We start from the raw sequence: 25,008 nt of genomic DNA, 5'->3' as shown, positions 1-25,008 counted from the left end.
AAAAAAAAAAAATAAAAAAAAAAAAAAAAAAAAAAAAAAAAAAAAAAAAAAAAAAAAAAAAAAAAAATTTTAATAAAAAATTAAATTTAAATTTAAATAAAAAATTTAATATAAAGCTTAATATAACAATAAATTAAAAATTTAACAAGAAAAATAATACTTGGTTATAAAATTAAATATAATATATAAAATTTAATATAAATATTCAAATAAAATAATAAGCATCTGTTGATTAAAAATAGTATAGATTCATATAAGAAAAAAAAAGAATGGTAACATTTTTAAAATATAATAAAAATTATACAACTATAATTAAGTATACAAGTATATAAGTCTAAATATAAATATATTTTTACTTATATATATTTTAAATTTTTAATAAAACATTAATAATAAATATCTTAATTTTAAAAAAAATATAGGATATTTATTTTGAAATTTAATGTATATATGGTTTGAAACCAATTTTTTTTTTTTTTTTTTTTATACATGCGATGCCGCAATAAGAAAAAATAATTTTGTGTATAAAAATAATTTAATTAAATTTTAAATATGAAAAAACAATTTTTATTTTGCATGTATTTTATCTAATATTTTATTTCTTTATAAAAAAGCAAAATATTTTGTAATTTAATAGAAAAAAAAAAAAAAAAAGACCTTTTATCTTATGAATTTGTTATTTATTTATTTATTTTTTATATTTTTATATTATTTAAAAAATAATAATTTTGCTTTAGTATTATAATTTATTTAATTATTAATAATTACATTTTTTTTTTATTTTAGATGGCTTATTATTTTATATATGTCAAGTAATTTAAATTCATACAATTTTTAAAACATTCCAAATTCTAAACAACATTTGTGTAGTTTACTAATTATATATATATATATATTTATATATATATTTATATATATATACATATATATATATTTATTTATATATATATTATATGAGTATATGATCCCTATTATTATTTTATTTTTTTTTTTTTATTTTACTAAAAAATTTTAAATTAAGTTCAATAAAAATATAATTTATAATTTTCATAATTTTTAATTATATATATTTGAAGTATTGTCGTAAATATTATTTTAATGGCTACTAATTAAAAGAAAAAATTATGTTTTAATTTAATAATATGTTACATTTTTTTTTTTTATTATATATGTAAAATTTTAGTTTTAGTTTTTAATATTTATGTTTTTATTATGTTTTATTATTTTTTTTTTTTTTTTTAGTTTTAACTAAATTTTTTTATAGCTATATTTTTTTTTTTAATTTAACATGTTAGTTTTTTAATATTTGTGTTTTAACCTTTTTACAATTTCATAACTTATTTTGAGTGTTCTAAATAATTTTATTTTTTTTTTTTTTATAGAATCCATAATAATTATTTTTATTACTTTTTCTTTTTTTAAAAATTTCTATTATATAGTTTATATATATATTTTTATATTTGATATACATATAGAAGAAAAAAGAAAAAAGAAAAAACTATTTGTTAACAAATGCATAATAAAGAGAATGAATATTTCAAGAATATATCTGAATGTAAATCGAATAAAAATATCTATAATTATGATAAAAAGACAAATATATTAAATAATATTAATTCAGATATAAATAGTTTGTATCATTTAAATAATAAATTAATTTTGAAACCATATAGTGTTAATAATACCTATAATAATAAGAATAATATTTGTAATGTAAAAATTTCAGATAAAGCAGAATATGATATTTTAGGAGATAAAGTTATTGAAAATAATTATAATACTAATTTAGAATGTAAAAAGAAAAACAATATTTATAATTATAAAATAATAAATAGTGTAGGATTTAAAACTAAGGAAAAAGGAACAATAAAAATAAAAGAAAATTACAACTATACAAATAAGTTTAATAGTAACAGTAAGTCTAAAGATTATTTATTTTATTGTAGTCAACTTGAAAGAGAAACAAATAATTTTGCTTTAAAAAATAATCTTTATAATAATAAAAATGTACCAACAAAAGAAGTTAACAAAGATTTCTTAAAAATAAATAATAAAAATCATGTAGAAAAAGATAAAAAAGCTAATATAATTTATTTAAATAGTTCCTTGCTAAACGATCATGCGTATCCCTATATAAATTCCAAAATTTCAAAAAACAGTAATGATAATAACAATGAGCTAAATGAAAAACCTTATACAAATTGTGTAAAATTTTTTGAAGATCTTGAATTTATAAATTCTCAAAAGAAAAATATATTTTCAAAAAAAGAAAAGAATAATAATTATAATAACATTAGCAATAACAATTATAATAATAGCTGTAACCTTAATACGAATAATAATAACATAAATAACAATAATGTTCATATTAACAATGAAAATATTTTTTTAGGAAAATCGTATAATAAAGAAAATAATAAAATTGTGTGTAACGATAATATTGCATCTTTGAATTTAAATAGTAACATATTTATTGACTCTTTGTTAGAAACTAAGGAAAAGTTAGATAATATAAAAAAAGAAAAAAAAGATTATGAAAAGGATGAAAAATATATTTGTTATCTAAAAAATTTTGATAAAATTAAAAATGTATATTCAGCAACCAGCATAAGTAAAATACAAGATAAAATCACCAATAGTATAGGTTTAGATAAAGAAAATAAAAAATTTGAGGAAACTGATATTTGTAAAAAGGAAGAAAAAAAAACTCCTTTCACAAATATATTTGAAGAAAGAAATAATATAGATAAAATAGAAAAAAAAAATGAACAAGAAGAAAAAAATATAAATAAAAAAGAAATAGAAAATAATATAATAAATAAAAAATATTTTTTTGAAAATGAAAAAAACAATATTAACATTGAAAAAAGATATAGTAATTTGGATGATGAAGAAAATAAATTAATAAAAAAGTATGAAAAATATGAAGAAAAAGTTTCATATAAAGAACATGATAATTTAAATATATTTAGGAAATCTTTGAACTCTAAGTCAGATTCTTCAAAAAATTCTTATAACAAAAAACAAAAATGTGTCAAATTAAATTTTTTTTGTAATTCAATAGAAAATGAGAATAAAAATGTTCCTAAAAGGTTATACATAGGAAATAGCATTTATGATGGTTTATATTATAACTCGAAGAAGGAACAAATAACGGAAGAAAAACTGCAAAAAAATGTAACTTCAAATTCAAAAAAAATAATAAATTATGATGAATATAAAATATCTGAATTGAATGATCCTTATTTTAGTAAGAACAAAATATGTATGGCTTGTAATTGTAAGATAAATGATAATTTGAATTGTTCTAATAATACAAAAGATCAAATTATTCGTATGAATGAGAAAAGTAGATTAAATGAGAAAATTAAAAAGGAAATTAATAGAGATATAGTAGATAATGAGAAAAACACACGCAAAAATTTATTTATTGATAATTTCAATTTAAATATTATATCTGATATTGAATTAAATAATAATAAATTTGAAGTTGAAAAAAGAAATTCTTCTGACATTAATAATGTTGATAATACAACCACAAATTATAAAGAGAATTGTATTAGTAATGAAAATGTTGTTTATGATGAAGAAAAAAAAATTTTTAAAACGAAAGAAAACTCAAATATAAAAATATACAAGAGAAGCTTAGAAAAAGAAAGAATGTTGAATTTTCCCTTAATTCATCTAGGAGAAAACGATGTAATAGTTAAAAGAATAAAACTTTATTATCCTTTAAAAGATAAAAATATTTTTACAAATATATCAAAAATTATTTTTATGACAAATATAAATATATGCTCACTATATATAAATGATTCCTTTTTAATTAATTATGATGATATAAAAATTCACTCTTATTTATCTAAAGGAGGTTTCGGAGTAGTTTATAAAGGTATTTTATTGAAAAAAGTTAAAAAGAGTGAATTTCTTTTAAATAAGGAGGAGAATACAGAATACAACGAACATGAAAAAAAAAACGAGCAAGATGAAAAAGAAAAATTTAAAGGAGAAAATGATTCTGAGTCGGAAGATGAATATGAAGAGTATGAGGATGAAGATGAAGAGTATGAAGATGAAGAAGAGTATGAAGATGAAGATGAGTATGATGATGAATATGAAAATGAAGAACAACGTGAGAAACATAAACAAGGAAAGGTGAAGAAAGTTTGTAATGCAATAAATGGAGAGAAACAAGACATACATGAAAATGAAGATAAAGAAAATAATAAAAAAATATCAGATATATTTTACAAAGAATGTATAGAAGAAAATGAATTTTTTAGTGTTATTAATAATGAAGAAAATATAAATTTAGAAACAAAAACTAATGAAAAAACCACGAGTAATAACAATTATAGTATTAAAAAAAAAAAAAATAGTATTAACAACGAATTTCATAAAGTAAATAAAAGTAATAAAAAATTATGTTATTTACGTAATAAATTAATAGAAAAAATTTTTGATGCATTAAACAATCAAACGAATCAAAATAGTTCAAATATAAGTAATAAAAATGGAAAAGATAAATGTGATTATAAGTTAGAAAATGCAGAAAATAAAGAAAAATATATTATTGAAAATGTTATAAAAAATTTAAACGATTACAACACAAATAACAAGAATATGAAAAAATATGTAGAAAATTTTAATAAAGAAATTGAAGAAGTCATTTTAGAAAATAATAATAATGACAATATTTTTAATAAAAATATAGAAAAAAATGACAAAACTAAATATACTAATGATAATGATGAAACAGATGTTAATAGTAAAAAAGAAAACAAAAAAAATAATTCAACAAAAAAAACAACAAAAAAAGATTGCATTCATGTTCATGAAATAAGAAAACTTAAAAAAAAAATGTTAAAATTCATTCATTCAAATAAAAAAAGCGATAAAATTAATATTGATAGAAACGACTTTTTTAATGAGGCACAAAAAATAATATGTAAACTTAAAAGCATAAATAAAGATATTGATAAGAAATATTACGAAGATCTTATAGGATATTTATTATTAGATGTATATCACAATAATATTGTTTATAAAAATAATTTTAGTTTTTTATATGTAAATAGCAAAAATATAATAACTTTCGGATTACACAAAGAAGGTTTATATATATTTGATAAAAAAAATATATTTCATTATTATAGTGATAAATGTATATTTAAAATTATCTTTATGGATGATCATAAAGAACTAATAAAATTTAAAAATTTCACTGTTTATAATGTTTTAAATAATGATAAAATTATTAATAATTCCTCCATATTGAAATATGAAATAAATAAACACAAAAAAGGTTTAAATAAGTTAGCAATTATTCCATTTAGTAAACTGAGCATCAATCATTTGTTAAATGCATTAATTTTTAGTTTTTTAAAATTTCTTTTTAATTTAAGGAGAAAATATTATAAACAATCAAAAAATTGTCCCTGCTCCGTTGGTGGTAATAATATTTTAAATAATATTATTATAGATAATAATATTATATACAACAAATATAACAGTAAAATTACAAATAAGGAGAAAAATAATAATTTGAATAAAGAAAATGAATCTATTTTATTATATGAAAATATTGATAATTTAGATAAATTTTTATATTGTGAATATGAAAATGCTGAATTAAATAATATAACTAATGGAAATGCAAAAAAAAATTTTTTTAAAAAAAATGAAATAGAAAATATACAAGAAAATCATGTAGATAAATTTGATAATAAGAGTAAGATTAACTCAAGTAATTGCATTATTACGAGCACCTTATTGAACACAAATTACACAGATGAGTCGAAAACAACTATTTTATTGAATGTATCAAAGAATAAAAACATATCTAAAGAATATATAAATGAAAAAGAATATCATTATATACCAAAGCTAAATGAAAATGATGATATGATTAAAGAATCAAATACAAAAAAAGAATTAAAAAAGAAAAAAAAGAAAAAAGAAAAAGAAAAGAAAAATGAAAAAGAAATAGAAAAAGAGAAAGAAAAAGAAAAAGAAAAGAAAAATGAAAAAAAAGAGATTGATATTGACAAAGAGGAATTAATGTATATGAAAATACCTGTAGCTATTAAAATACATGACTTAAAAGATAGTAAAAATTTAAAAAATTTTTTAAGAGAAATAGAAATATATAAGAATATTCAATATGAGAATATATGTAAATTTTATGGGATATGTATAAAATCAAACAAATTAATGTTATTATTGGAATATTATCCCAAAGGAAATTTATTTAATTTTTTAAAAAATAAAAAGAAAATCCATAAAAAACAAAGGTTAAAATGGGCTACTGAATTATCTTATATAGTTCATCAATTACATTCACATAATCCACCAATAATAAATGGAGATATAAAAACATCAAATATCTTAATTGATAATAATATGAATTTAATTATGTGTGATTTCGGAAAAGCACGATTTAAAAATTCAAAACTATACAGTAATTTTGGTTCATATAGATATATGGCTCCAGAGACTTTTAGCTGTACTACTGAAATATCTGAAAAAATTGATATATGGAGTTTAGCTTGTTGTATTGTAGAAATATTTTCAAGTAAGTATCCTTTTTATAATTTTTCGAAAAATGTGAAAATTCGTCATGAATTATTAGTTAATAAAAGAACTCCACATATACCTAATTTTTTACCTAATTCTATAAAACAAAATCTAGAAAGATCTTTTAGTTTTATACCTGAAGAAAGACCAAAAGCTTATGAAATATATAAATCATTAAAAAAAATTAAAGTAGTAGAATAATTATATACTTATATAAATTTTTAAATTATTAAACAGAGGTCTATGTTAGTAGATAAACAAATAAACAGTTTTAGATAAATAACACAATAGAAAAAAAAAAAAAAAAAAAAAAAAAAATCATTAAAATAATCTCCTTTGTTACAGTTAAACTTTTTATTTTATAGTATAAAATAATGTTTATCTGTATTGAATTGCATGTATATATATTATAGATTATTATAATAATATCTTTATATGTTTTTAATTTTATTATATCAATTTTTTTTTTTTTTAATAATTAATATATTTTGTTTTATAATTATTTAATAGAAGTACATATATATATGTGTATATATATGCATAAATTTTTTCGTTTTAATTGTTTTTACATTTTAAAGATCCAATTGAAAAATTCATTTATTTATGCATGTTTGCTACAATGAATACTCTTTTTATACAATTATAAAAAAGAAAATAAAATATGTTATTTTTTTTAAGAAAATTAAATTTACATTTTAACGAATTATTAATATTTTTAACAAATCCATTTTTAATATGTAAATAATAACATTTAAAATACAGAAATCACAAAATATAATTTTTTATATATTTTAAAATTTTATAAGATATTTTTTCTATAAGTTAACATAAATCTTTATTTTAATGACATATAAACTTGTGATAAAGAAAAAAATTAAAATTTTTTATATTCAAAAATAATATAAATTTTTTTTTTTTTCTTTCCCTTATATTTAAAAAATATTCCCAAAAAAAAAAAAAAAAAGAAATGTTGGAAACATATTTTCCTTTTTATTATATATAGCAAAATGAAATACGTTAATATGAAGTTGATAAATATGATATAATTAATTATAAAATATATAATAAGGTATTATTAAAAATAATTTTTTAAAAATGAAAATATTATGAGAAACAAAGAAATAAAAAAAAAAAAAAAAATATACAAAATAAAAATGCATTTAAAAGAATAATAATACTATTCTCTTAATACAGAAAGATAAATATAAATATATGAAAAATGGTATATTAAATAATTATGATGTTCTTCATACTTTTCATGAGTGAAAATTTTATAGTAAAAATAATAATCAAAATAATTATTATTTTATATTATTTTCCATGAGAGGAGAAATTCAAAATGTTTTATATACTTTTTTTGAAGCAAAATATTGCTAATTTTTTTTAATTTTGTATACTTTAAATATGTTAAGTTGCTTTAACAAGGCTTATCTTAAAAATACAAGAGAAATTAGTAAGGATTATTTATTATTTATCCTTATGAAAAAAAGTAATTTTAGTTATATAAGAAATACAAACACAAATACTAAAAAAATAAATGAAGAATATAAAAATATACAACGTGTCATTCCTTTAAATGAAAATGAATTATTAAAGATAAGAAATATACTAATTAAAATAACAAATGAAAAACATATTTTTCACAAAATTGTTCATTTCTATAATATTCCATCGTTTTTTATATTAGATAATGATGTTAGAAACCACTTTTTGAATTATCTTAAAGAAGATTTAACATATGCCTATGAACTAAGAGAATTTATAATGAATAAATATGATGATAGTAAAGAAGAAGTTGTAGATTTAAAAAAGAAAAAAATTGAATTAAAGAATGAAAAAGTAGATGATATTAAAAAAGAATTAGAAAATAAAATGAATGACATAAAAGATAGAAAATATGAAAAAATTATAAATATTTTACAAACTTTTATAAAAAAATATTATTACAGACAATGGATTTTTTATGAACAAATAAAAAAATTATGTGATTTTACAGAAATGAATGAATTTATAAAAAATAGAAAAAACAAAAATAAATCTAGAAAATTATATTTATATGTTGGACCAACGAATAGTGGAAAAACACATGAAGCATTTAAGAAATTAGCTGAATCAAAAAACGGATTATATTGCGCACCTTTAAGATTATTAGCATGGGAAATACATAATAAATTAATAGAATTAGATAAAGTTACAAATTTATTAACAGGACAGGAAGTAATTAAAAAGGATAATAATACACATACTATATGCACAATTGAAATGACTCCATTAAATAGAAATTATGATTGTGCAATTATTGACGAAATTCAAATGATTAATAATGGTATTAGAGGGCACGCATGGACCAATGTACTTATAAACTTAAATTGTGAAGAAATATACTTATGTGGTAGTGAAAATGTTCTACACTTAATTAAGAATTTATCTGATATTCTAAATGATCAATTAGTTATAAAGAGATTCAAAAGATTATCAAAATTAGAACTACAAGAAAAAACTGAAAATTTAGAAAATGTTAAAACTGGAGATTGTATAATAACTTTTTCAAGAAGTAACATAATGTTATTAAAAAGAAGACTAGAAAAATTAAATAAAAGAGTTTTTGTTATATATGGGAATTTGCCTCCTGAATCAAAAAAAAAACAAATAGAGTTATTTAACTATTATTGTCAAATAAACAAAGAAAGTAATGAATACAGTAATAATAATTTGAATAATAACATAAAAAATGCTGATATGAATGATGAAAATATAGAAAAAGAAACAGTTTTAATTGCTACTGATGTTATAGGTATGGGGTTAAATACTCTTATAAAAAGAATAATTTTTTATTCTTTGAAAAAATATGATGGAGATATTTTGAGATACTTATACATTTCAGAAATTCTGCAAATATCGGGAAGAGCAGGAAGGTTTCAAGAAAATTGTGAAAATAATATAATTGGATATATCACATGTATTCATTTAGATGATTTAAATATTTTAAAAACTCTTTTTAAAAGTAAAAATATAAATAATTTTATTAGTAATGATATAGAAAATTCTATATTGAATATTAATGCAAATGATAATTCAAGTAACTTGGATTGTAATACAATGAACTTTTGCAGCAATACATATAGATGTGAAGGAGGTGATTTTAGTGTAAATGATCGTAATACGAATACTGTAAATGATAGTGCTAGTTTATTAAATTCTAAAGGAAATTCTGAGAATCTTGAAATTTTTTTAAAAGAAAATGAGTGCAATTCATATCCTCGTGCAGGATATTTTCCAGATTTTAATACGATTGATAATTTAGGAAAAATATTAGAGTTTGAACACAATGCAAAAATAAAATTATATGAAATTTTGCAAGTATTGATTGATTATTTAAAATTAAACGAAAGATATTTTTTTTTAACAAAAAATTATAACCAAATGATATTCATTGCCAAACTTTTAGAAAGCATTAACTTAGATAAACATATATTATTCATATATACATTATCACCAATTAATATTAGTAATGTAGTTATTTTAAATATTTTGAAAGTATTTTGTATGTGTCATAGCTTATTAGGTTATGTTGATTTTTTTCAATGTATAAATAAAAATTTATTGCATACTTTAAATGCAAAAGATAATTTTAAAAGCTTATCTAATAATTCTGAACATGAGGAAAAGAATCAATTCTTTCAAAATGATAGAAATACAGAAAATTATTTTAAAACAATATCCGATGAATATAGTAAATGTACAAACTCTAATAATTGTAATAACTATATATTTAATAATAATATTATATTAAATGCTTTAAGTGAAAATAAAATAATAAAAAAAGACTTACAAAATGAAAATATTAATAATAATATAAGTTTTGATGAATATATTCAAATATTAGAAGTATATTATGAAATAATTGATTTATATTGCTGGTTAAATACTAAATTTCCTGACATTTATAAAAACATAGATTTAGTAAATGACGAAAAAAAAAAAGTTTCCACAGAAATTATTAATATGTTAACACAACCGTTAAATGAAAATGAAACATGTGTTAATAAAAGTATACATTTAAAAAAATTTGATACATATTATGTAGGACATTAAAACCCTTAAGAAAAAAAGTATAATCATAAATATGTATATTATTATAGGAACAAAAAGGAAAAAACATAAACGTTTATTTTATATATTTTAATTTTATTTTTATATATTTGTTTCATTATCATTATTATTTATGTTCATATTTTCTGATGGAAGAGGGGGAGGATTTGTTTCAGGAGCAGCTGCATGAATTAATGCTTCGTCTGAGTAATTCATAGGCATTTGTGTCCAATCTAAAAAAAAAAAAAAATATATATAAATGTATATATAATAATAATATAACAAAAAAAAAAAAAAAAAAAAAAAAAAAAAAAAAAAANAAAAAAAAAAATATAAAAAAAAAAAAAAAAAAAAAAAAAAAGAAAAAATAATAATAATAATAATATTTACATATATATATATATATATATATATATATATATATATATATATATATATATATAGTATTGTATAAAATAATATATTTGCATATATATTTTTAGTTTTTATATTTACTTTGAAAATTTTGCATGTATAACGGATCTATAGGTATTTGATGATTATTTGGAAATGACATTGGATTATTTTGAACCATTCTATTATTTATAAATGGGAAATTAAAAAAGTTAGGTAATATTGGTAAAGGAGGATTTAATGGCATATTATTTATATTTGGAAAATTCATCATTGTATTGAAATTTTTCCCATTAGAATTTCTTATAGGAGGAGGATTTCTATTATTTGCATGAGGATCATAATAATTTGGTGAATTTGTATTTCTTTTTTCATCAATAAAAGTACTATTATTTTGAGCAATTGGAATAAAATTAGGATTATTAATATTTTTGTTATTTACTGGGGGCATCATATTATTGAAACTTTTATTAGTATTTTGTAAATTATTTTGAAATTTATTATTTGAATCTACATAATTCATTGTGGATTCATTAAAACTATTATTATTTGCTTCATTAAAGTTATTAAAATTATTTGTTGATTTCATAAAATTATCATTAACATTACTATTATTGTATATATTGTCGTTTGATTTTTTATTTAATTCATCATTTTGTTGATTATTATTATTTTTATCTGTACTTATTTCACTCATCATTTTTTGGTATTCTAAATCCATTTTGATTTTATCAAATTTATTAGTCGAGTTATACTGATGATTTTTCATTGGATCAAAAGGGGGAGGTGGCATATTAGTATAAGGTGGTGTTGGAATATTATTAGGGTTATCAATATCATTTTTCATGTAATTTTTTTGTTTAGCTAATTTGCAATCAAGAGTAATATGACCATGATCTCCACATAAGTTACATTTAATTTCTGGTTTTTTGAAATTTTGTAAATTCATGTTTTCTGGGCATTCAAAAGTTAAATGAGTCATAGAATTACAAATGGAACATCTTTGAGTATCTAATTGATTTAAATTTATTCCATTAACTAGTGCTAACTGTTCTAATCCTTTTCTTTTGTATTCTTCATGCAAAGGATGAAAAGGATCTAATAAGGGTGTAATTAAACTTACAGCCTTTTCAACGCATTCTTCACTATCAGCTGATATATGAACATGTTTCGGCATATTAGCTTCTATTTCTGTTTGATGATCTGTTTTTTTTCCTTCTTTTTGTGTTCCCTTACCTCTTATACTAATCTGAGCCCCACTTTCTGCTTCTAATCTTTTATGATTACAACCCCTAGGTCCAATAATTAATCCCATAAAATTATATTCAGGATATTTATCTATTGGTATTTCAATTTTTCTAATTTTTTTTATTGGTTTATAATTAGATGGTGCAACAAATCCTTCTACATGCTTTAATAAATATTCTACTAATCTATGGTGTTCTTCAATCATGCTATTTTTAATTCTTGCTTCTCTTGTATTTATTCTACTTCCATTCTTATCATAGATAGGAGGTGGAGACGCTGGTCTGATGTCTGGATCTACATATTCTAACTCTCCTTTATTCAACTTTTTAGTTAATTCATCATATCTCTGTTCTCTTAAAAATTGATCCAATTGAGAAGGAGTTAACCCTGGAGGAAAATCCACAAAAGGAAGTGGCAAGTAGGGTTTATGTTCTTCTGAACCCCATTTGCTTGGAATTATTTTATTTTCTATATTATTATTTGATAAATTATTTTCCCATCTAGACTTCTTTTTTGAATTTTCATCACTTAATTTTTCTACAGGAGATATATTAACAAGGGCTACTAGAGGATCGTAATACATCTCAACAAATATATATTCACTTTTTATATTTTATTTTATTTTTTTTAAATTATTAAAAAAATATTTTTAATTTAATTTTAAAAAAAAATGTATTAAAATAAACTTTTAAAAATACACATATTTGCGCAAATATATATATATATATATATATATATATATTTGTTTATTTATATCAATGGTAACATAATGCATATATACTTATGTATATTTGTGTATATATATTATTTTTTTTTTATTTGCAAACTTTATATTCAAAAACTCCATAATACATGATTTTTCTATATTCATTTTAATCCTCATTTAATAGTTTACCTAAATATAAATATTTAATTCATTCTTTTTTTCCCCCACCTTAAACTTTATTTTTATTATTTTTTTATATTTCATATAAATAAATGTTTGTATATAGGTGTTTGTATAATTAAAAAAATGAAATATTTCTTTTTTAATATTTATAGCAATTCATAATTATTTATAAAAATATCTGTTAACTTTTTATTTTATATTTTTTAAATTTTAAATATTTCATTTATTAAATATATATATTTTTTTTTACCATAATCCTTTTATATATTTATGTAAAAATAAAATTAAAAAAGAAAAATATTATAAAAGATTAAATGAAAATCAATTTATATGTATTTTTTTTTTTTTTTTTTTAGTGCTTAAAATTATTTATTTTCGATGCATTTTTAGTATTATAAAAATTTTAAAGTTTATTAAAACTTTTTTTTAATAGAGAAAAAATGAGTTATACAGATTTAATACTTCAATGATATTTTTATTATTTAATAAATTTTTTTTTTTCTTTTTTTTATTTTATTGTCAAAAAATTTTAAAGCAAATTAAAAATTTCCATTACGACATAATATAGATGTTAAATTTTAAATTAAATCTTTTTGATCGGAAGGAAAAAAAATAGTGGTAATTATCAAAAAATACTTTTAGTAAATGATAAATTAACTTAAAAAAAAAAAAAAAAAAACTCTTGTATCAAAAAATTACCTAATTAAGCAGTTAATTTTAAATTGACAGCAATTTAAAATTTTATCTTAAAAAATTTACTACAATGAAAATATTATAAAGGTGTGTTTTTGGATATATTCAACATTTTATCAATTCTTTTTTACTTTTATGAATTTTTATAATTTTAATACAAGTATTTTAATTAATATTTCAAAATGAATTTTAATATTTTTATTATTTTCATGTATATTGTAGTTCTAATGGAACATAAAATTTTAAAAGGTTAAAAAATAATAGCTAATATTAATTTAAAAAGAAAATAACTGAATATACATATTCATTTTTATCAATTTTGTATTTTATTAGGTGTATATGGGTTAAAACACATTTGTAAGTTAAGTTATATAAATTTTAATGGGTTTCTTCATCTTAAAAGTAATAGATGTTTTTCTAAAACAGATGAAAGTTTATATGATAGATGGGGTATTAAACCTTTATGGAATTCAAAACCTTTTTCATTAATTAAATTACCTTTCGTAAATATAATTTTTATAATCATATATAAACCCAATATATATATACACTTCTAAAATATAAATATTTATATCTATCTATCAATCTATCTATCCATATGTATATATATATATATTTATATATATTTATTTACATTTTATATATATTTTACAGAACCCACAATCCATGTCACCTTTCTTAAGTGAAGAAGCTATAGAATATCATTACAGCAAACATCATGCTACTTATGTGAAGAATTTAAATAGTATACAAAAATAATATAAAATATATATGTGCTTATATTAATGCTTATTGTGTTTTTTATCTTTATTAAAATATTTAAATTATTAACTTTTTCTTTAACATTCTTCTACATATTTTTTTAAGATTTAGCAGAACAACATGTTGAAATAAAGAATTTAACATTAGAAGGTATGTAGATATTTTAGCTGTTATGTTATTAATAAATATTATTATAAAATTTTAGAGATTAATATTAGAAAAGACATATATTATTCATTTTAAATAATATCATATTTTTTTTTTTTTTTTTTTCGAAACATTTATAAGAATATACATAAATACACATTTATCTTATAGATATAATAACAAAATATAAAGGATCCATCTATAATAATGCAGGTAATATTCTGGTAATTTTAGAAATCACATAATGTAAAATATTATGTTAAAATATATTGAAATATATACTTTTTTAAATTCATGATAATATATATATATATATATTTCTTCCGTATTATTCTGTTAAATTTTTGAATTTTTTTTTAAAATATGCTTCTTTTATTTTTTTTTTTAGCACAAATTTTTAACCATAATTTTTTTTGGATGGGATTAAAGGAAGAAGGAGGGGGAAAACCATATGGTGAAATAAAAAAAAAAATTGAAGAATCATTTAATTCTTTTGAAAACTTTAAAGAAATATTTTTTAAGGAAGCATCAGGTATTACATAAAACCAATGCAATATTATGAGAATTTTTTTTCTAAATGTAGTTTCTTATTATCATTATAATTCAGGCCATTTTGGAAGTGGATGGATATGGTTAATAATAAAGGATAAAAAATTAAAAATTTATCAAGGACATGATGCTGACAACCCTATAAAAGATGATGTTGGAAATCCAATTTTAACTTTAGGTATATAAAAAATAACAATGAAAATGAAAAAAAAAATTAACATATAATTTATTGCTTATATAAAAATAATTTGAATATAGCAAAATTATAACAATATTTTAAAATAAATAATTAAGAAGACATCCTTTAGAAAAAGTATTTTTATACTTAAATAAAAAATTATTTTAAAAAAAACATTCAAAAAGTCATAAAAAAAAAAAAAATATATATTTATGAGCCTAAAAGGCTAACGTATATAAAAAGAATAAAATGTTTTTAATACAAGATGTAAAATTTATATAAAATACGTAAAATTTTAGATTTAACTAAAATAATAAAAATAATTAATTATATTAATATCTTATCTATAAATAACTCAAAGAATTTTTAAAAATTAAAATTTATAAATTTATAAATTACATATATATATATATTTTTTTATAAAGATATATGGGAGCATGCATATTATGTTGATTATAAAAATTCTAGAGCTGATTACATAAAAGGTGGGAAAACAAATTTAAAATATAAATTATTAATTACACAAAAAATTTTTCAAAATTTTTTTATATATATTTGAAAATATATATTTTACTATTTTGTCTATTAATAATTGAAATTTTTTTTTTTTTTTTTTTTTTAGAATGGTTTAATAAAATAAATTGGGATTTTGCCAATTATAATTTATCTATTGTAAATTAAGTTAAAAATCATATTTTTTTATTAATTATAAATTTAATAATTCGAAAAAAAAAAAAAAAAAAGAAAAAAAGTATGTCCTTAATTTTATAATTTAATAATTTTTTTATTAAAAATATTTCTAATTATATGCATTTAAATACGTTTTGAATTTGTAATTTAAAATATATATACATGTATTTATATATACATATGTATACCTTTTTCGAAACATATGAAAATTATAGATGCAAATTTAGTAAGCATCTTAGATTTGTATTAATCTGCTTCTCTGACACATCGTTCTAAATATATATATATATATATATATATATATATATATATATATATATATATATATATTAGAAATATAATAAATCGTATATCTTATTTTTTTTTCCAAAAAATATCGTATTACTTATCTAAAATTATTCAATAATAATTTAAAATTAAATGCATTTTTCTGTAATTTTTCTTTTTTAATTTTTAATAAAAAATATTTGAAAAATAAATCTTTAATATTATTTCACATTATTCCTTTTATCTTTTTTCTTTTTTCTATTTTATTGTAAGATTTTTTTTTTTTTAAATAGAAAAATGTAAAAGGTGTAAAATGATGAAGATATGTGAAAAAAATAAAGAATAAAATAACATTTAATATAGTGAAATAAAATAGAAGTGCAGTACCTACGAAAACTTTTATATTGTATTTCCTTTCTCTTTTAAATTATAATTTTTTTAAAAATCTAATTTTTTTTTTTTAATCAGCATATTTCAAAAAATAAAAAAGATAAACTAATAGCAATGTATCATCATCGCAACCCAATGCATCTACTGTTTTTTAAAGTATTGCATGTATTTTAATACATTTCTAATGTAAATATATATTTTGTGCTTTCATTACATTTTTTTTTTCTATGCTAATAATAGCATTTCATCAACATTCTGTAGTAAATTGTATTCTTTAAAAAGCACCGTAAATAAAAAAAAACCATGATAGTTTTTCCCCCTATGTTTAATGAATTTATGTGGCAATCTATGTGTTATTTATAGGAAGAAAAAAAAAAAATATTCTGATTTTTTGTATATTTCTACTTTTATTATTTTCATATCATCTTTTAACAATTAATATGTATACTATTTACTTTGACAAATTTAAAGATCTAATAAAAATATAATTCTTAAAAACTAATACAATTTTTTTATCCAGTTTTATTGTAACCAATTTTATTATTTTTTTTTTTTTTTTTTATAATTATAAAGATCATATTTTTTATTTTTACAATTTAGAAAAATAAAGATTATGTAAATACAAGAATACATATATCATTATTATATTTTAAACATTCTTCTCTTTTTTTATTATTTCAATTTTTATATCCTTCCATAATTTCATCTATTCCTTTTTTTAATTGAGTAGATACAAAAAATAAAAAATAATAAAAAGCATTACAAAAGAATTTTCTTTCAATTATCATGTTCTTTTTTTTTCCCCTGTACCAATAATTAAAAAAAAAAAATTAGAGTAACATAAAATCCTAACATATATAACATAATAAAAAATATTCATAATTAAAAATTGTGAAAATAAAAAATGAATATTCAACTAAGAGACTTAAATTTAAAAGAAGATGATAAAAAAAATATAAAAAATAAAAGAACTATTCATGTGAAAAACACATATATATCACCATATGTTCTTTACAACAAAAACTATAACACTGATCAACTGAAAAAATTAAATAAAATATTTTCAAATGAAAATTGTATGGTTATAAATAAAAATAGCAATTTTGTTAAGGAAAATTGTCATGAAAAAAAAATATTAAGAAATGAAATTTTTAATAATTTATGTACTAAATCTCTCGAAAATAGGGATGAAGAATATAAGTTAAATACAAATACGAAAATGATACAGATGAATTCTGAAAAAGGATATAATAAAGATAATGAAAGAATAATAAATGAAAATAATGATTTATTATATAACTTAAAGAAAATTAATATTTGTAATTATGAGGATGATAATAAAAGTACAAAAATTGTTTTCAAATCGAATGAATTAAATAACTACAACAGGATAACTAATAGTGATAATACTAGTAAAAAAAATTACAACATACATGAAAATACTGAGTCATATTTCACTTTTCCAAACAAAACTTATCTTGAGGGTGTAACTTTACGAAATAACATAACGTGCAATATAAAAAATAACGTTGATTTTAATGATAACTATAATTTAAGAAAAAGTTCCCCAACAGACATAATATATAAATGTGAAGATTCAATACCTCTTGGAACTATATTAAACATTCATAATTTAGATAGTAGCAACCATCTTACCACAGTTATGCTTAGAAATATACCTAATAAGTATACGCAAAACATGTTAATGGCTGTTATGAATGAACATTTTAAAGGGCTATATGATTTTTTTTATTTACCAATTGATTTTCGTAACAAGTGTAACGTTGGATATGCGTTTATTAATTTTATTCATCCACATTATGCTGAACTATTCATAAAATTTTTTAATAATTACAAGCTAAATGCTTTTAAAAGTAATAAAGTTTGTTCAGTCACATGGGGTAGAGTACAAGGTTTAAAAGCAAATATTGAGCATTATAGAAATTCAGCAATCATGACTATACCAATACCTCAATATAAACCTATTCTTTTTCAAAACGGAATAGCTGTTTCATGGCCTGAATCAGACGGACCTTTACCAGCCATTAAATTAAGATCTCAAAAATATTAAAAAAAAAAAAAAATATGTACATGTATTTAGTGAATGCATAAATAAAAATACAAGAGCAATATTTCTTTACATTTAAAATATATTCATAAATATGTATATTTTCATCTATTTTTTTTTTTTTTTTAAAGCTTACATTGTCATATATTTTTCCTATAAAAAATTTATTATTCTTATTTTGAAGCTGTTCAAAAAATCATTATATAAAAAGAATTATTACTTCTTAGTTTTTTGCACATATTTTTTTATTTTTTAGATAACTTTTATTATTTTTATTTTTTTTTTTTTTTTTATTTCCCGCATTATGGAATAAAGTGTTTAAATAATTATTTAAAATATGTGAAAATAAAAAATTTTTATATAGTAAAAAAAATGTACAAAAATTATGCATGTACTATAATATATGTATAAATATATTAATGTTTACTTATTCTATTATATGAACCAATTTTTATCTCTAAAGAATAAATGAAACATTTAAGAGTTAGTAATAATATATATTGCATTTATATGTATATAAACGTCAGCTTGTAAACATATAAGTACATTTTAATTCAATTTTATAAGGTTCATTTATATATAATTATATCTTCTCTAAATAATATTTTACACTAATTTTAAAGATAAAAATATACTTTTTTTTTTTTTTTTATCATCTTTTTTTTATTAAGTGAACAAAACTTCTGAATTTGCATATTTTCCATGTTTCTAATGGATAAATCTAAAGGCAATTTTTTTTTTATATTTATATAAGTCATTGATAAGATTTTTTTTTTTTAAAAAAATTTATTTTTACTTCTATTTATCATAAATTATATAATATTTTGAAATAAATTTTTATAATTTTAAAGTGAAATAACTCTATTATATCTAAAATTGTAGTGGTAATCATTTGGCAACTTAATATTTTTTATATTTATTTATTTTATAATAATATAAAAAAAATTTTTGTTGCACTTTTACTGAATAGCATATTTAGGAGAATAACAGCATTTAAGTTTTAGAGAAAATAATTAATATATATAAAAAAATAAAGGATACCAATTAGAAAAAATATAAAAATAAATATTTAAATTATACTCCGTCTTAATTTTGAAAAAATATGTATAATTTATATATATATTTATATATGCATCCTTTAACTAGTAAATTCTTTAGAGTAAAATATTTCCTCTTTTACTTTTCTTTTAAATTTAAATGTATATTATTTAACAAAATTTTACTCATTTTTAAATTGAAAATTACCTCTTAAAAAATTAATTTTACATTTTTCCAAACCAAAAAAAAAAAAAAAAAAAAATTAAATTATTTAATATTTTTTAAATATAATATAAACTAAAGCTACAATACGTTCGTATTTTAATTAAAATTTTTTTTATTTTCTTGATTTGATATTAATTACATATAAACAAATGTTTTGAACAGAATCATTCTTTTTATTAACTGTAATTTTCCTTCCATAATGTACAATTACTGAAAGCCATAAATTAATATTTTAATTATTTTAAATATCATAATTATACTATTTTTTTTTATTCATATACTTAGTAATTTCATATTATTAATTATTGAAATATTTTTTTTTATTTTATTTTAATTTCTATTATGTAAATATACAAAACATAAAGAACAATTTTGTATAATTTAGTTTAAAATTAAAAAAAAGAAAAAATATATTAATAAAATAAAATTCATTAAGGTTTTTATTTTATATATAAAAAAGAAAATAATTTATTTAATAATATTTTTGAAGTTAGCATACTTTTATTATTCAAATAAATATATATTAGGAAGTGATATCTATATATTTTGTCCTTTTTAATAGAAATATATTTCACTTTATTATCATTTATAATATCTTTATGTAATTTAAGGTATCGTTTTAATTTTTTTTTTTTTTTTAATTGCACGTTATGATTAGACATTGTTATTTAATTATTAAATTATTACTATTTTTTTATTTTCTTGATAAAATTCATATTTTTTACTGTCAAAATTGTGATGGACAACATAACTGTAAAGATAAATGTCTTATGTTAAGTGATGATAAAAAGGTATGTTTATGTAATTCTAATGAGAAGGGGATATATTGTAAAGCAAAATGGAATGTTTGTGAAAACGATTGTAACATATTAGGTATCAAAGAATCATGTTCTGTTGCTTTGTGTAAAACAGGTGATATACATTATTTATTTTTACTCTTATTCTTCTTATTTTTTTTTTCTTTTTTTTTTTTTTACTTTTAATATTTCATGAAAAAAGATATATAAAACAACATATATATATGAATTCTCATTTAATAAGGAACTTGTAATCCAATTGAAACAAAACCATATTATAAATGTGAATGTGGCGATTTTTTTAAAGGAAAAAATTGCGAAATTGAAAATAATCCTTGCACATTTCCTGAAACTAATCCATGTTTAAATGGTACATGCATTTTTATTGCTAAACTTAATAGAATTATTTGTAAATGTAACAATGGATGGACACAAAAAAATGTTCAAAATTCATCCCTGTTAAATTGGGGAAATCAAAAGGTGGAAGTACCTCCACCTTGTGATGGTTAAACGAGGATTATTCTAAAAATTATTTAACTAATACATTAATATTATTATTCTCAAAAATAATTTTTTTTTTTTTTATATTTTTATAGAACAAATAAAAAGAGGGTTATCAAAATATGTTATTTATCATACACCTGGTTAAAATAATATTTTTTATTTTATTTTTTTTACCTTAAATATTTACTTTTCCTTTTCTGTATGTTTTCTTTATTTTCATTTTTTTTTTTTTTTTTTAATTGTAGCTTCTTATGCCATGTGGTGGCTGATATATGTAATAAGTGTACTTGTATTATTCTTGTGTTGTTGTAATGTATGTTTCGATATTTTTTCGAATTCAATGTTAAGTTATTTTGGAGGATTTAATAATAGAAAAAAGGATTAAAACACTTGTGTTTCTTAGTTTTGATTTTGCAAATATATATATGAGTACCATAATTCATAAACTAATAAGAATTTTAATTTAATACAAAAAAAAAAAAAAAAAAAAAAAAAAATTAAAACAATTTTAAGATTTTAATAATGATAAAATAGATATATATTTTAAACATATATATATATATATATATATATATATATATATATATATATATATATATATATATATATATATATATATATATATGTATGTATATATATAATATATATATTAATATATGTTTCATTTTATTTTATATTATACATTTTTTTTTTTTAAGTATCTTTTTAACTTATATAAAGCTAGTAAACTTCTACATGTATTCTTTTTTTCTTTTCTTCATCAAAAGGTTCATTATTTTTTATAATTTCTATAATTTTTTTTCTTATAGATTTATGACCGCATATGTAAAGTTCACTTTTATTTACATTAAAAAGTTCTAGAAATTCTTTTTTTTTTCTAAATATTTCATCTTGAACGTGAAAAGACGTTCCATCCAAATTTTTTATAGATGAAAAAACATAATGAATATGCAAGTTATATGGATATATTTTTTTAAAATATTCTAGTTCATTTAAATATAAAATAGAATCTTCATTATATACACCATAAAATAAATGTATTAGACCATTGTAATTTGACTTTTTTTTCATGTTATTTTTATCATATCCTAAAATCTTTTTTAAAAAAGAAATATAAGGAGAAATTCCTGTCCCTGTTGCAATAAAAATTAAGTTTTTATTTTTTTCAACAACATCATCTGGTAAAAAAAAAGATCCATGAGATCCCGTTAAATATATGTCATTATTTTTTTTAATATTTTTTATGAATCCAGAACAGTAACCATATTTTAATTTTTTTACTCCGTTTTCTATGTCTTCATATTTATGAATCTTTATAGCAACAGATAAATTTTTAGAATCACCTGATGATATGGAATATAATCTCGCCTGTTTTTTTATTTTCCTACCATCATTTTTGTTACTATCTTCTGTACTATCATTTTCGTTATAATATGGTATAATCCCACATGATTGTCCTTCTAAATACTTGAATTTTCCGTTATGACATATTTCAATATTATAAACTTCGCTTAAAGATTTTTCTCTTACTAACTTTATTATATCGACTACTTTACACTTTAAAGGATTTTTAATAGTATATAAATTGATATAATTATTATATTCTTTATTATTATAATTTCTAAAATTTTTCTTTTTTTTAAATGTTCCTTCTAAAAATAATGTTCTATTATACATTCTCTTATTTTTCATAGCATATTTATGAACACAATTGTTATCTGAATATATTCCTTGTATTAGAAAAGATAATATTAATATGAAATGAATTTTCATTTAAATAAATCTTTGTTTTGCAGTTTTAAAAGAGTATTTTTTTCTACTTAAATAAAAACATATTTATTCATATATATATATTATACTGTTATGGTTAATATTTTACAAAATTTTTTATTATAAAAAAATCATATGAACAGATCAGTAGAGAATGAGGAGAAAAAAAAAAAAAAAAAAAGATATAAACTGTTATTTTTGTTAATTTTTACATTTTTCTTAATTTTTAAATAAATAAGAATATATATTTATTTTTTTTTTAAAAACGTTAATAATGATAATAATACTAATCTATGAAAATAATTCTATTCATATTATATTTATTTATAATAAATTCAAAAAGGATAAAAAACAAATTTATATAAAAAATTTTATTTAGTAAATAAAAATTTTGAAAGTTATTTTTCTTACGTTTCTCGTTTTATACCTTCAATAAAATGAACAAAAAATTACAATAAGTAAAAAATTTTATAATACACAACCTTTTCAATTAGTTTTATTTTTATATCTTTTTATTTCTTATTATTATTATATTAATGGCTAATCGATATATTTAACATAAAAATATCATTATTCTATTATTCTTTTTTCTATTTCATTTTTCTATTCGTAGAAATAATTCCTTTTACAAAAACTAGAAATTAATAAAAGAGTTATGTTAATTTTTATTTCTTCAAATTTCTGTTGAATTTAATGTTCTATCATTTAATTTTTTGAAGCTCTCAATTTTAATTTTTCAATTTGAACCTATTGAATTGAAATATATCTATCTATATAACATTTGTAAAAATTTTAATATTAAAAAAAAATAAAATAAAAATAATAAATAAATATATATATATTTATATATAAATATTTTCACAATTTTTAGTCTAAACTCTATATAATAAATATATTTAGTTCATTTTTTTGTTTTTCCTATTGTTATATAGTAATCTAATTTATTTAAGGTATATTATTTAAGAAAATAAAGAAATATATTATTTTACTTATCCTTTTAATTTACAAATCTCCTAGAATTTTTTTTTTTTTTTTTTAAATAATAATAAATGAGCAATATATGTATATAAATATTTTTGACTGTCATATACTTTAAAGAGGAAAAAATAATAAATTGTGATGTTTGTATTTTATAAAATAAAAAAGTTTTACTATTTTTTTAATTTTTCAACTTCACAAATCTCTTAAGTAAATATTATTTTCATTTTTAAATAGTAAATATTGTAATTTTTGTTATAATAATAAAATATACAACCATGAAATCTTCTCATAAATTAAAAATATGTGTACCTTTTTTTTTTTTTTTTTCTTAATTAAAAATACGTCTATGAAATATTAAAAAAAAAAAAAAAATAAATTAAAAAACAAAAGTAATATTAGAAATTATATTTATATATATATTTTTTTTTTTAATTTTACATTTTTATAAATAATTATGAAATAATTAAATTTTAAAAATGCATTAGATAAAACAAATTAAATGATTTTGAACAAATAAAAATATAATAATAAAATTGATAAAAATCTTAACGATAAATATGGTATATAATTAAACGACATAAGCAAAAGAAAAAAAAAACATATTGACGTTATATATAAAAAAAAATAAAACATTTATGTGTTTAAAAGTATGTCATTTAATCATCATAATTGTGGTATAATTGAGTATCCATACTAAAAAAAAAAAAAAAAAAAAAAAAAAAAAAAAAAAAAAAAAAAAAAAAAAAAAAAA

The 25,008-nt window shown here is 17.8% G+C and overlaps 7 protein-coding genes across 7 annotated transcripts; 5 read left to right on the top strand and 2 right to left on the bottom strand.

The window, feature by feature from the left end:
- Nucleotides 1–1,512: 1,512 nt before the first annotated feature.
- On the top strand, nucleotides 1,513–6,777 carry TKL4 (tyrosine kinase-like protein, putative; the record flags this gene model as incomplete). Its single annotated transcript, XM_028675066.1, has 1 exon — nucleotides 1,513–6,777. The coding sequence occupies one exon, from the start codon at nucleotides 1,513–1,515 to the stop codon at nucleotides 6,775–6,777; it is 5,265 nt and encodes a 1,754-aa protein (XP_028526635.1).
- A 1,203-nt stretch (nucleotides 6,778–7,980) lies between these two features.
- Nucleotides 7,981–10,671, top strand: PGAL8A_00152200 (ATP dependent DEAD-box helicase, putative; the record flags this gene model as incomplete). Its single annotated transcript, XM_028675065.1, has 1 exon — nucleotides 7,981–10,671. One exon carries the CDS (start codon nucleotides 7,981–7,983, stop codon nucleotides 10,669–10,671), a length of 2,691 nt encoding a protein of 896 aa, XP_028526634.1.
- A 99-nt stretch (nucleotides 10,672–10,770) lies between these two features.
- PGAL8A_00152100 (transcription or splicing factor-like protein, putative) lies at nucleotides 10,771–12,892 on the bottom strand (the record flags this gene model as incomplete). Its single annotated transcript, XM_028675064.1, has 2 exons — nucleotides 10,771–10,901; nucleotides 11,164–12,892. 2 exons carry the CDS (start codon nucleotides 12,890–12,892, stop codon nucleotides 10,771–10,773), a joined length of 1,860 nt encoding a protein of 619 aa, XP_028526633.1.
- Nucleotides 12,893–14,073: 1,181 nt separating this feature from the next.
- On the top strand, nucleotides 14,074–16,208 carry PGAL8A_00152000 (superoxide dismutase, putative; the record flags this gene model as incomplete). Its single annotated transcript, XM_028675063.1, has 9 exons — nucleotides 14,074–14,140; nucleotides 14,225–14,394; nucleotides 14,546–14,636; nucleotides 14,759–14,803; nucleotides 14,972–15,013; nucleotides 15,189–15,332; nucleotides 15,408–15,527; nucleotides 15,953–16,012; nucleotides 16,150–16,208. The coding sequence occupies 9 exons, from the start codon at nucleotides 14,074–14,076 to the stop codon at nucleotides 16,206–16,208; spliced, it is 798 nt and encodes a 265-aa protein (XP_028526632.1).
- Nucleotides 16,209–17,778: 1,570 nt separating this feature from the next.
- On the top strand, nucleotides 17,779–18,945 carry PGAL8A_00151900 (RNA-binding protein mei2 homologue, putative; the record flags this gene model as incomplete). Its single annotated transcript, XM_028675062.1, has 1 exon — nucleotides 17,779–18,945. The coding sequence occupies one exon, from the start codon at nucleotides 17,779–17,781 to the stop codon at nucleotides 18,943–18,945; it is 1,167 nt and encodes a 388-aa protein (XP_028526631.1).
- Nucleotides 18,946–20,855: 1,910 nt separating this feature from the next.
- On the top strand, nucleotides 20,856–21,891 carry PGAL8A_00151800 (EGF-like membrane protein, putative; the record flags this gene model as incomplete). Its single annotated transcript, XM_028675061.1, has 4 exons — nucleotides 20,856–21,117; nucleotides 21,247–21,507; nucleotides 21,599–21,646; nucleotides 21,752–21,891. 4 exons carry the CDS (start codon nucleotides 20,856–20,858, stop codon nucleotides 21,889–21,891), a joined length of 711 nt encoding a protein of 236 aa, XP_028526630.1.
- A 335-nt stretch (nucleotides 21,892–22,226) lies between these two features.
- Nucleotides 22,227–23,279, bottom strand: PGAL8A_00151700 (ferredoxin NADP reductase, putative; the record flags this gene model as incomplete). The annotated part of the gene is made up of 1 exon (XM_028675060.1): nucleotides 22,227–23,279. The coding sequence occupies one exon, from the start codon at nucleotides 23,277–23,279 to the stop codon at nucleotides 22,227–22,229; it is 1,053 nt and encodes a 350-aa protein (XP_028526629.1).
- Nucleotides 23,280–25,008: the final 1,729 nt, after the last annotated feature.

Source organism: Plasmodium gallinaceum, assembly GCF_900005855.1.
Source record: "Plasmodium gallinaceum strain 8A genome assembly, contig: PGAL8A_v1_65, whole genome shotgun sequence".
Classification (NCBI taxonomy): Eukaryota; Apicomplexa; class Aconoidasida; order Haemosporida; family Plasmodiidae; genus Plasmodium; species Plasmodium gallinaceum.
The sequence above is the reverse complement of the archived record's forward strand: the minus strand, read 5'-3'. Positions and strand labels throughout refer to the sequence as shown.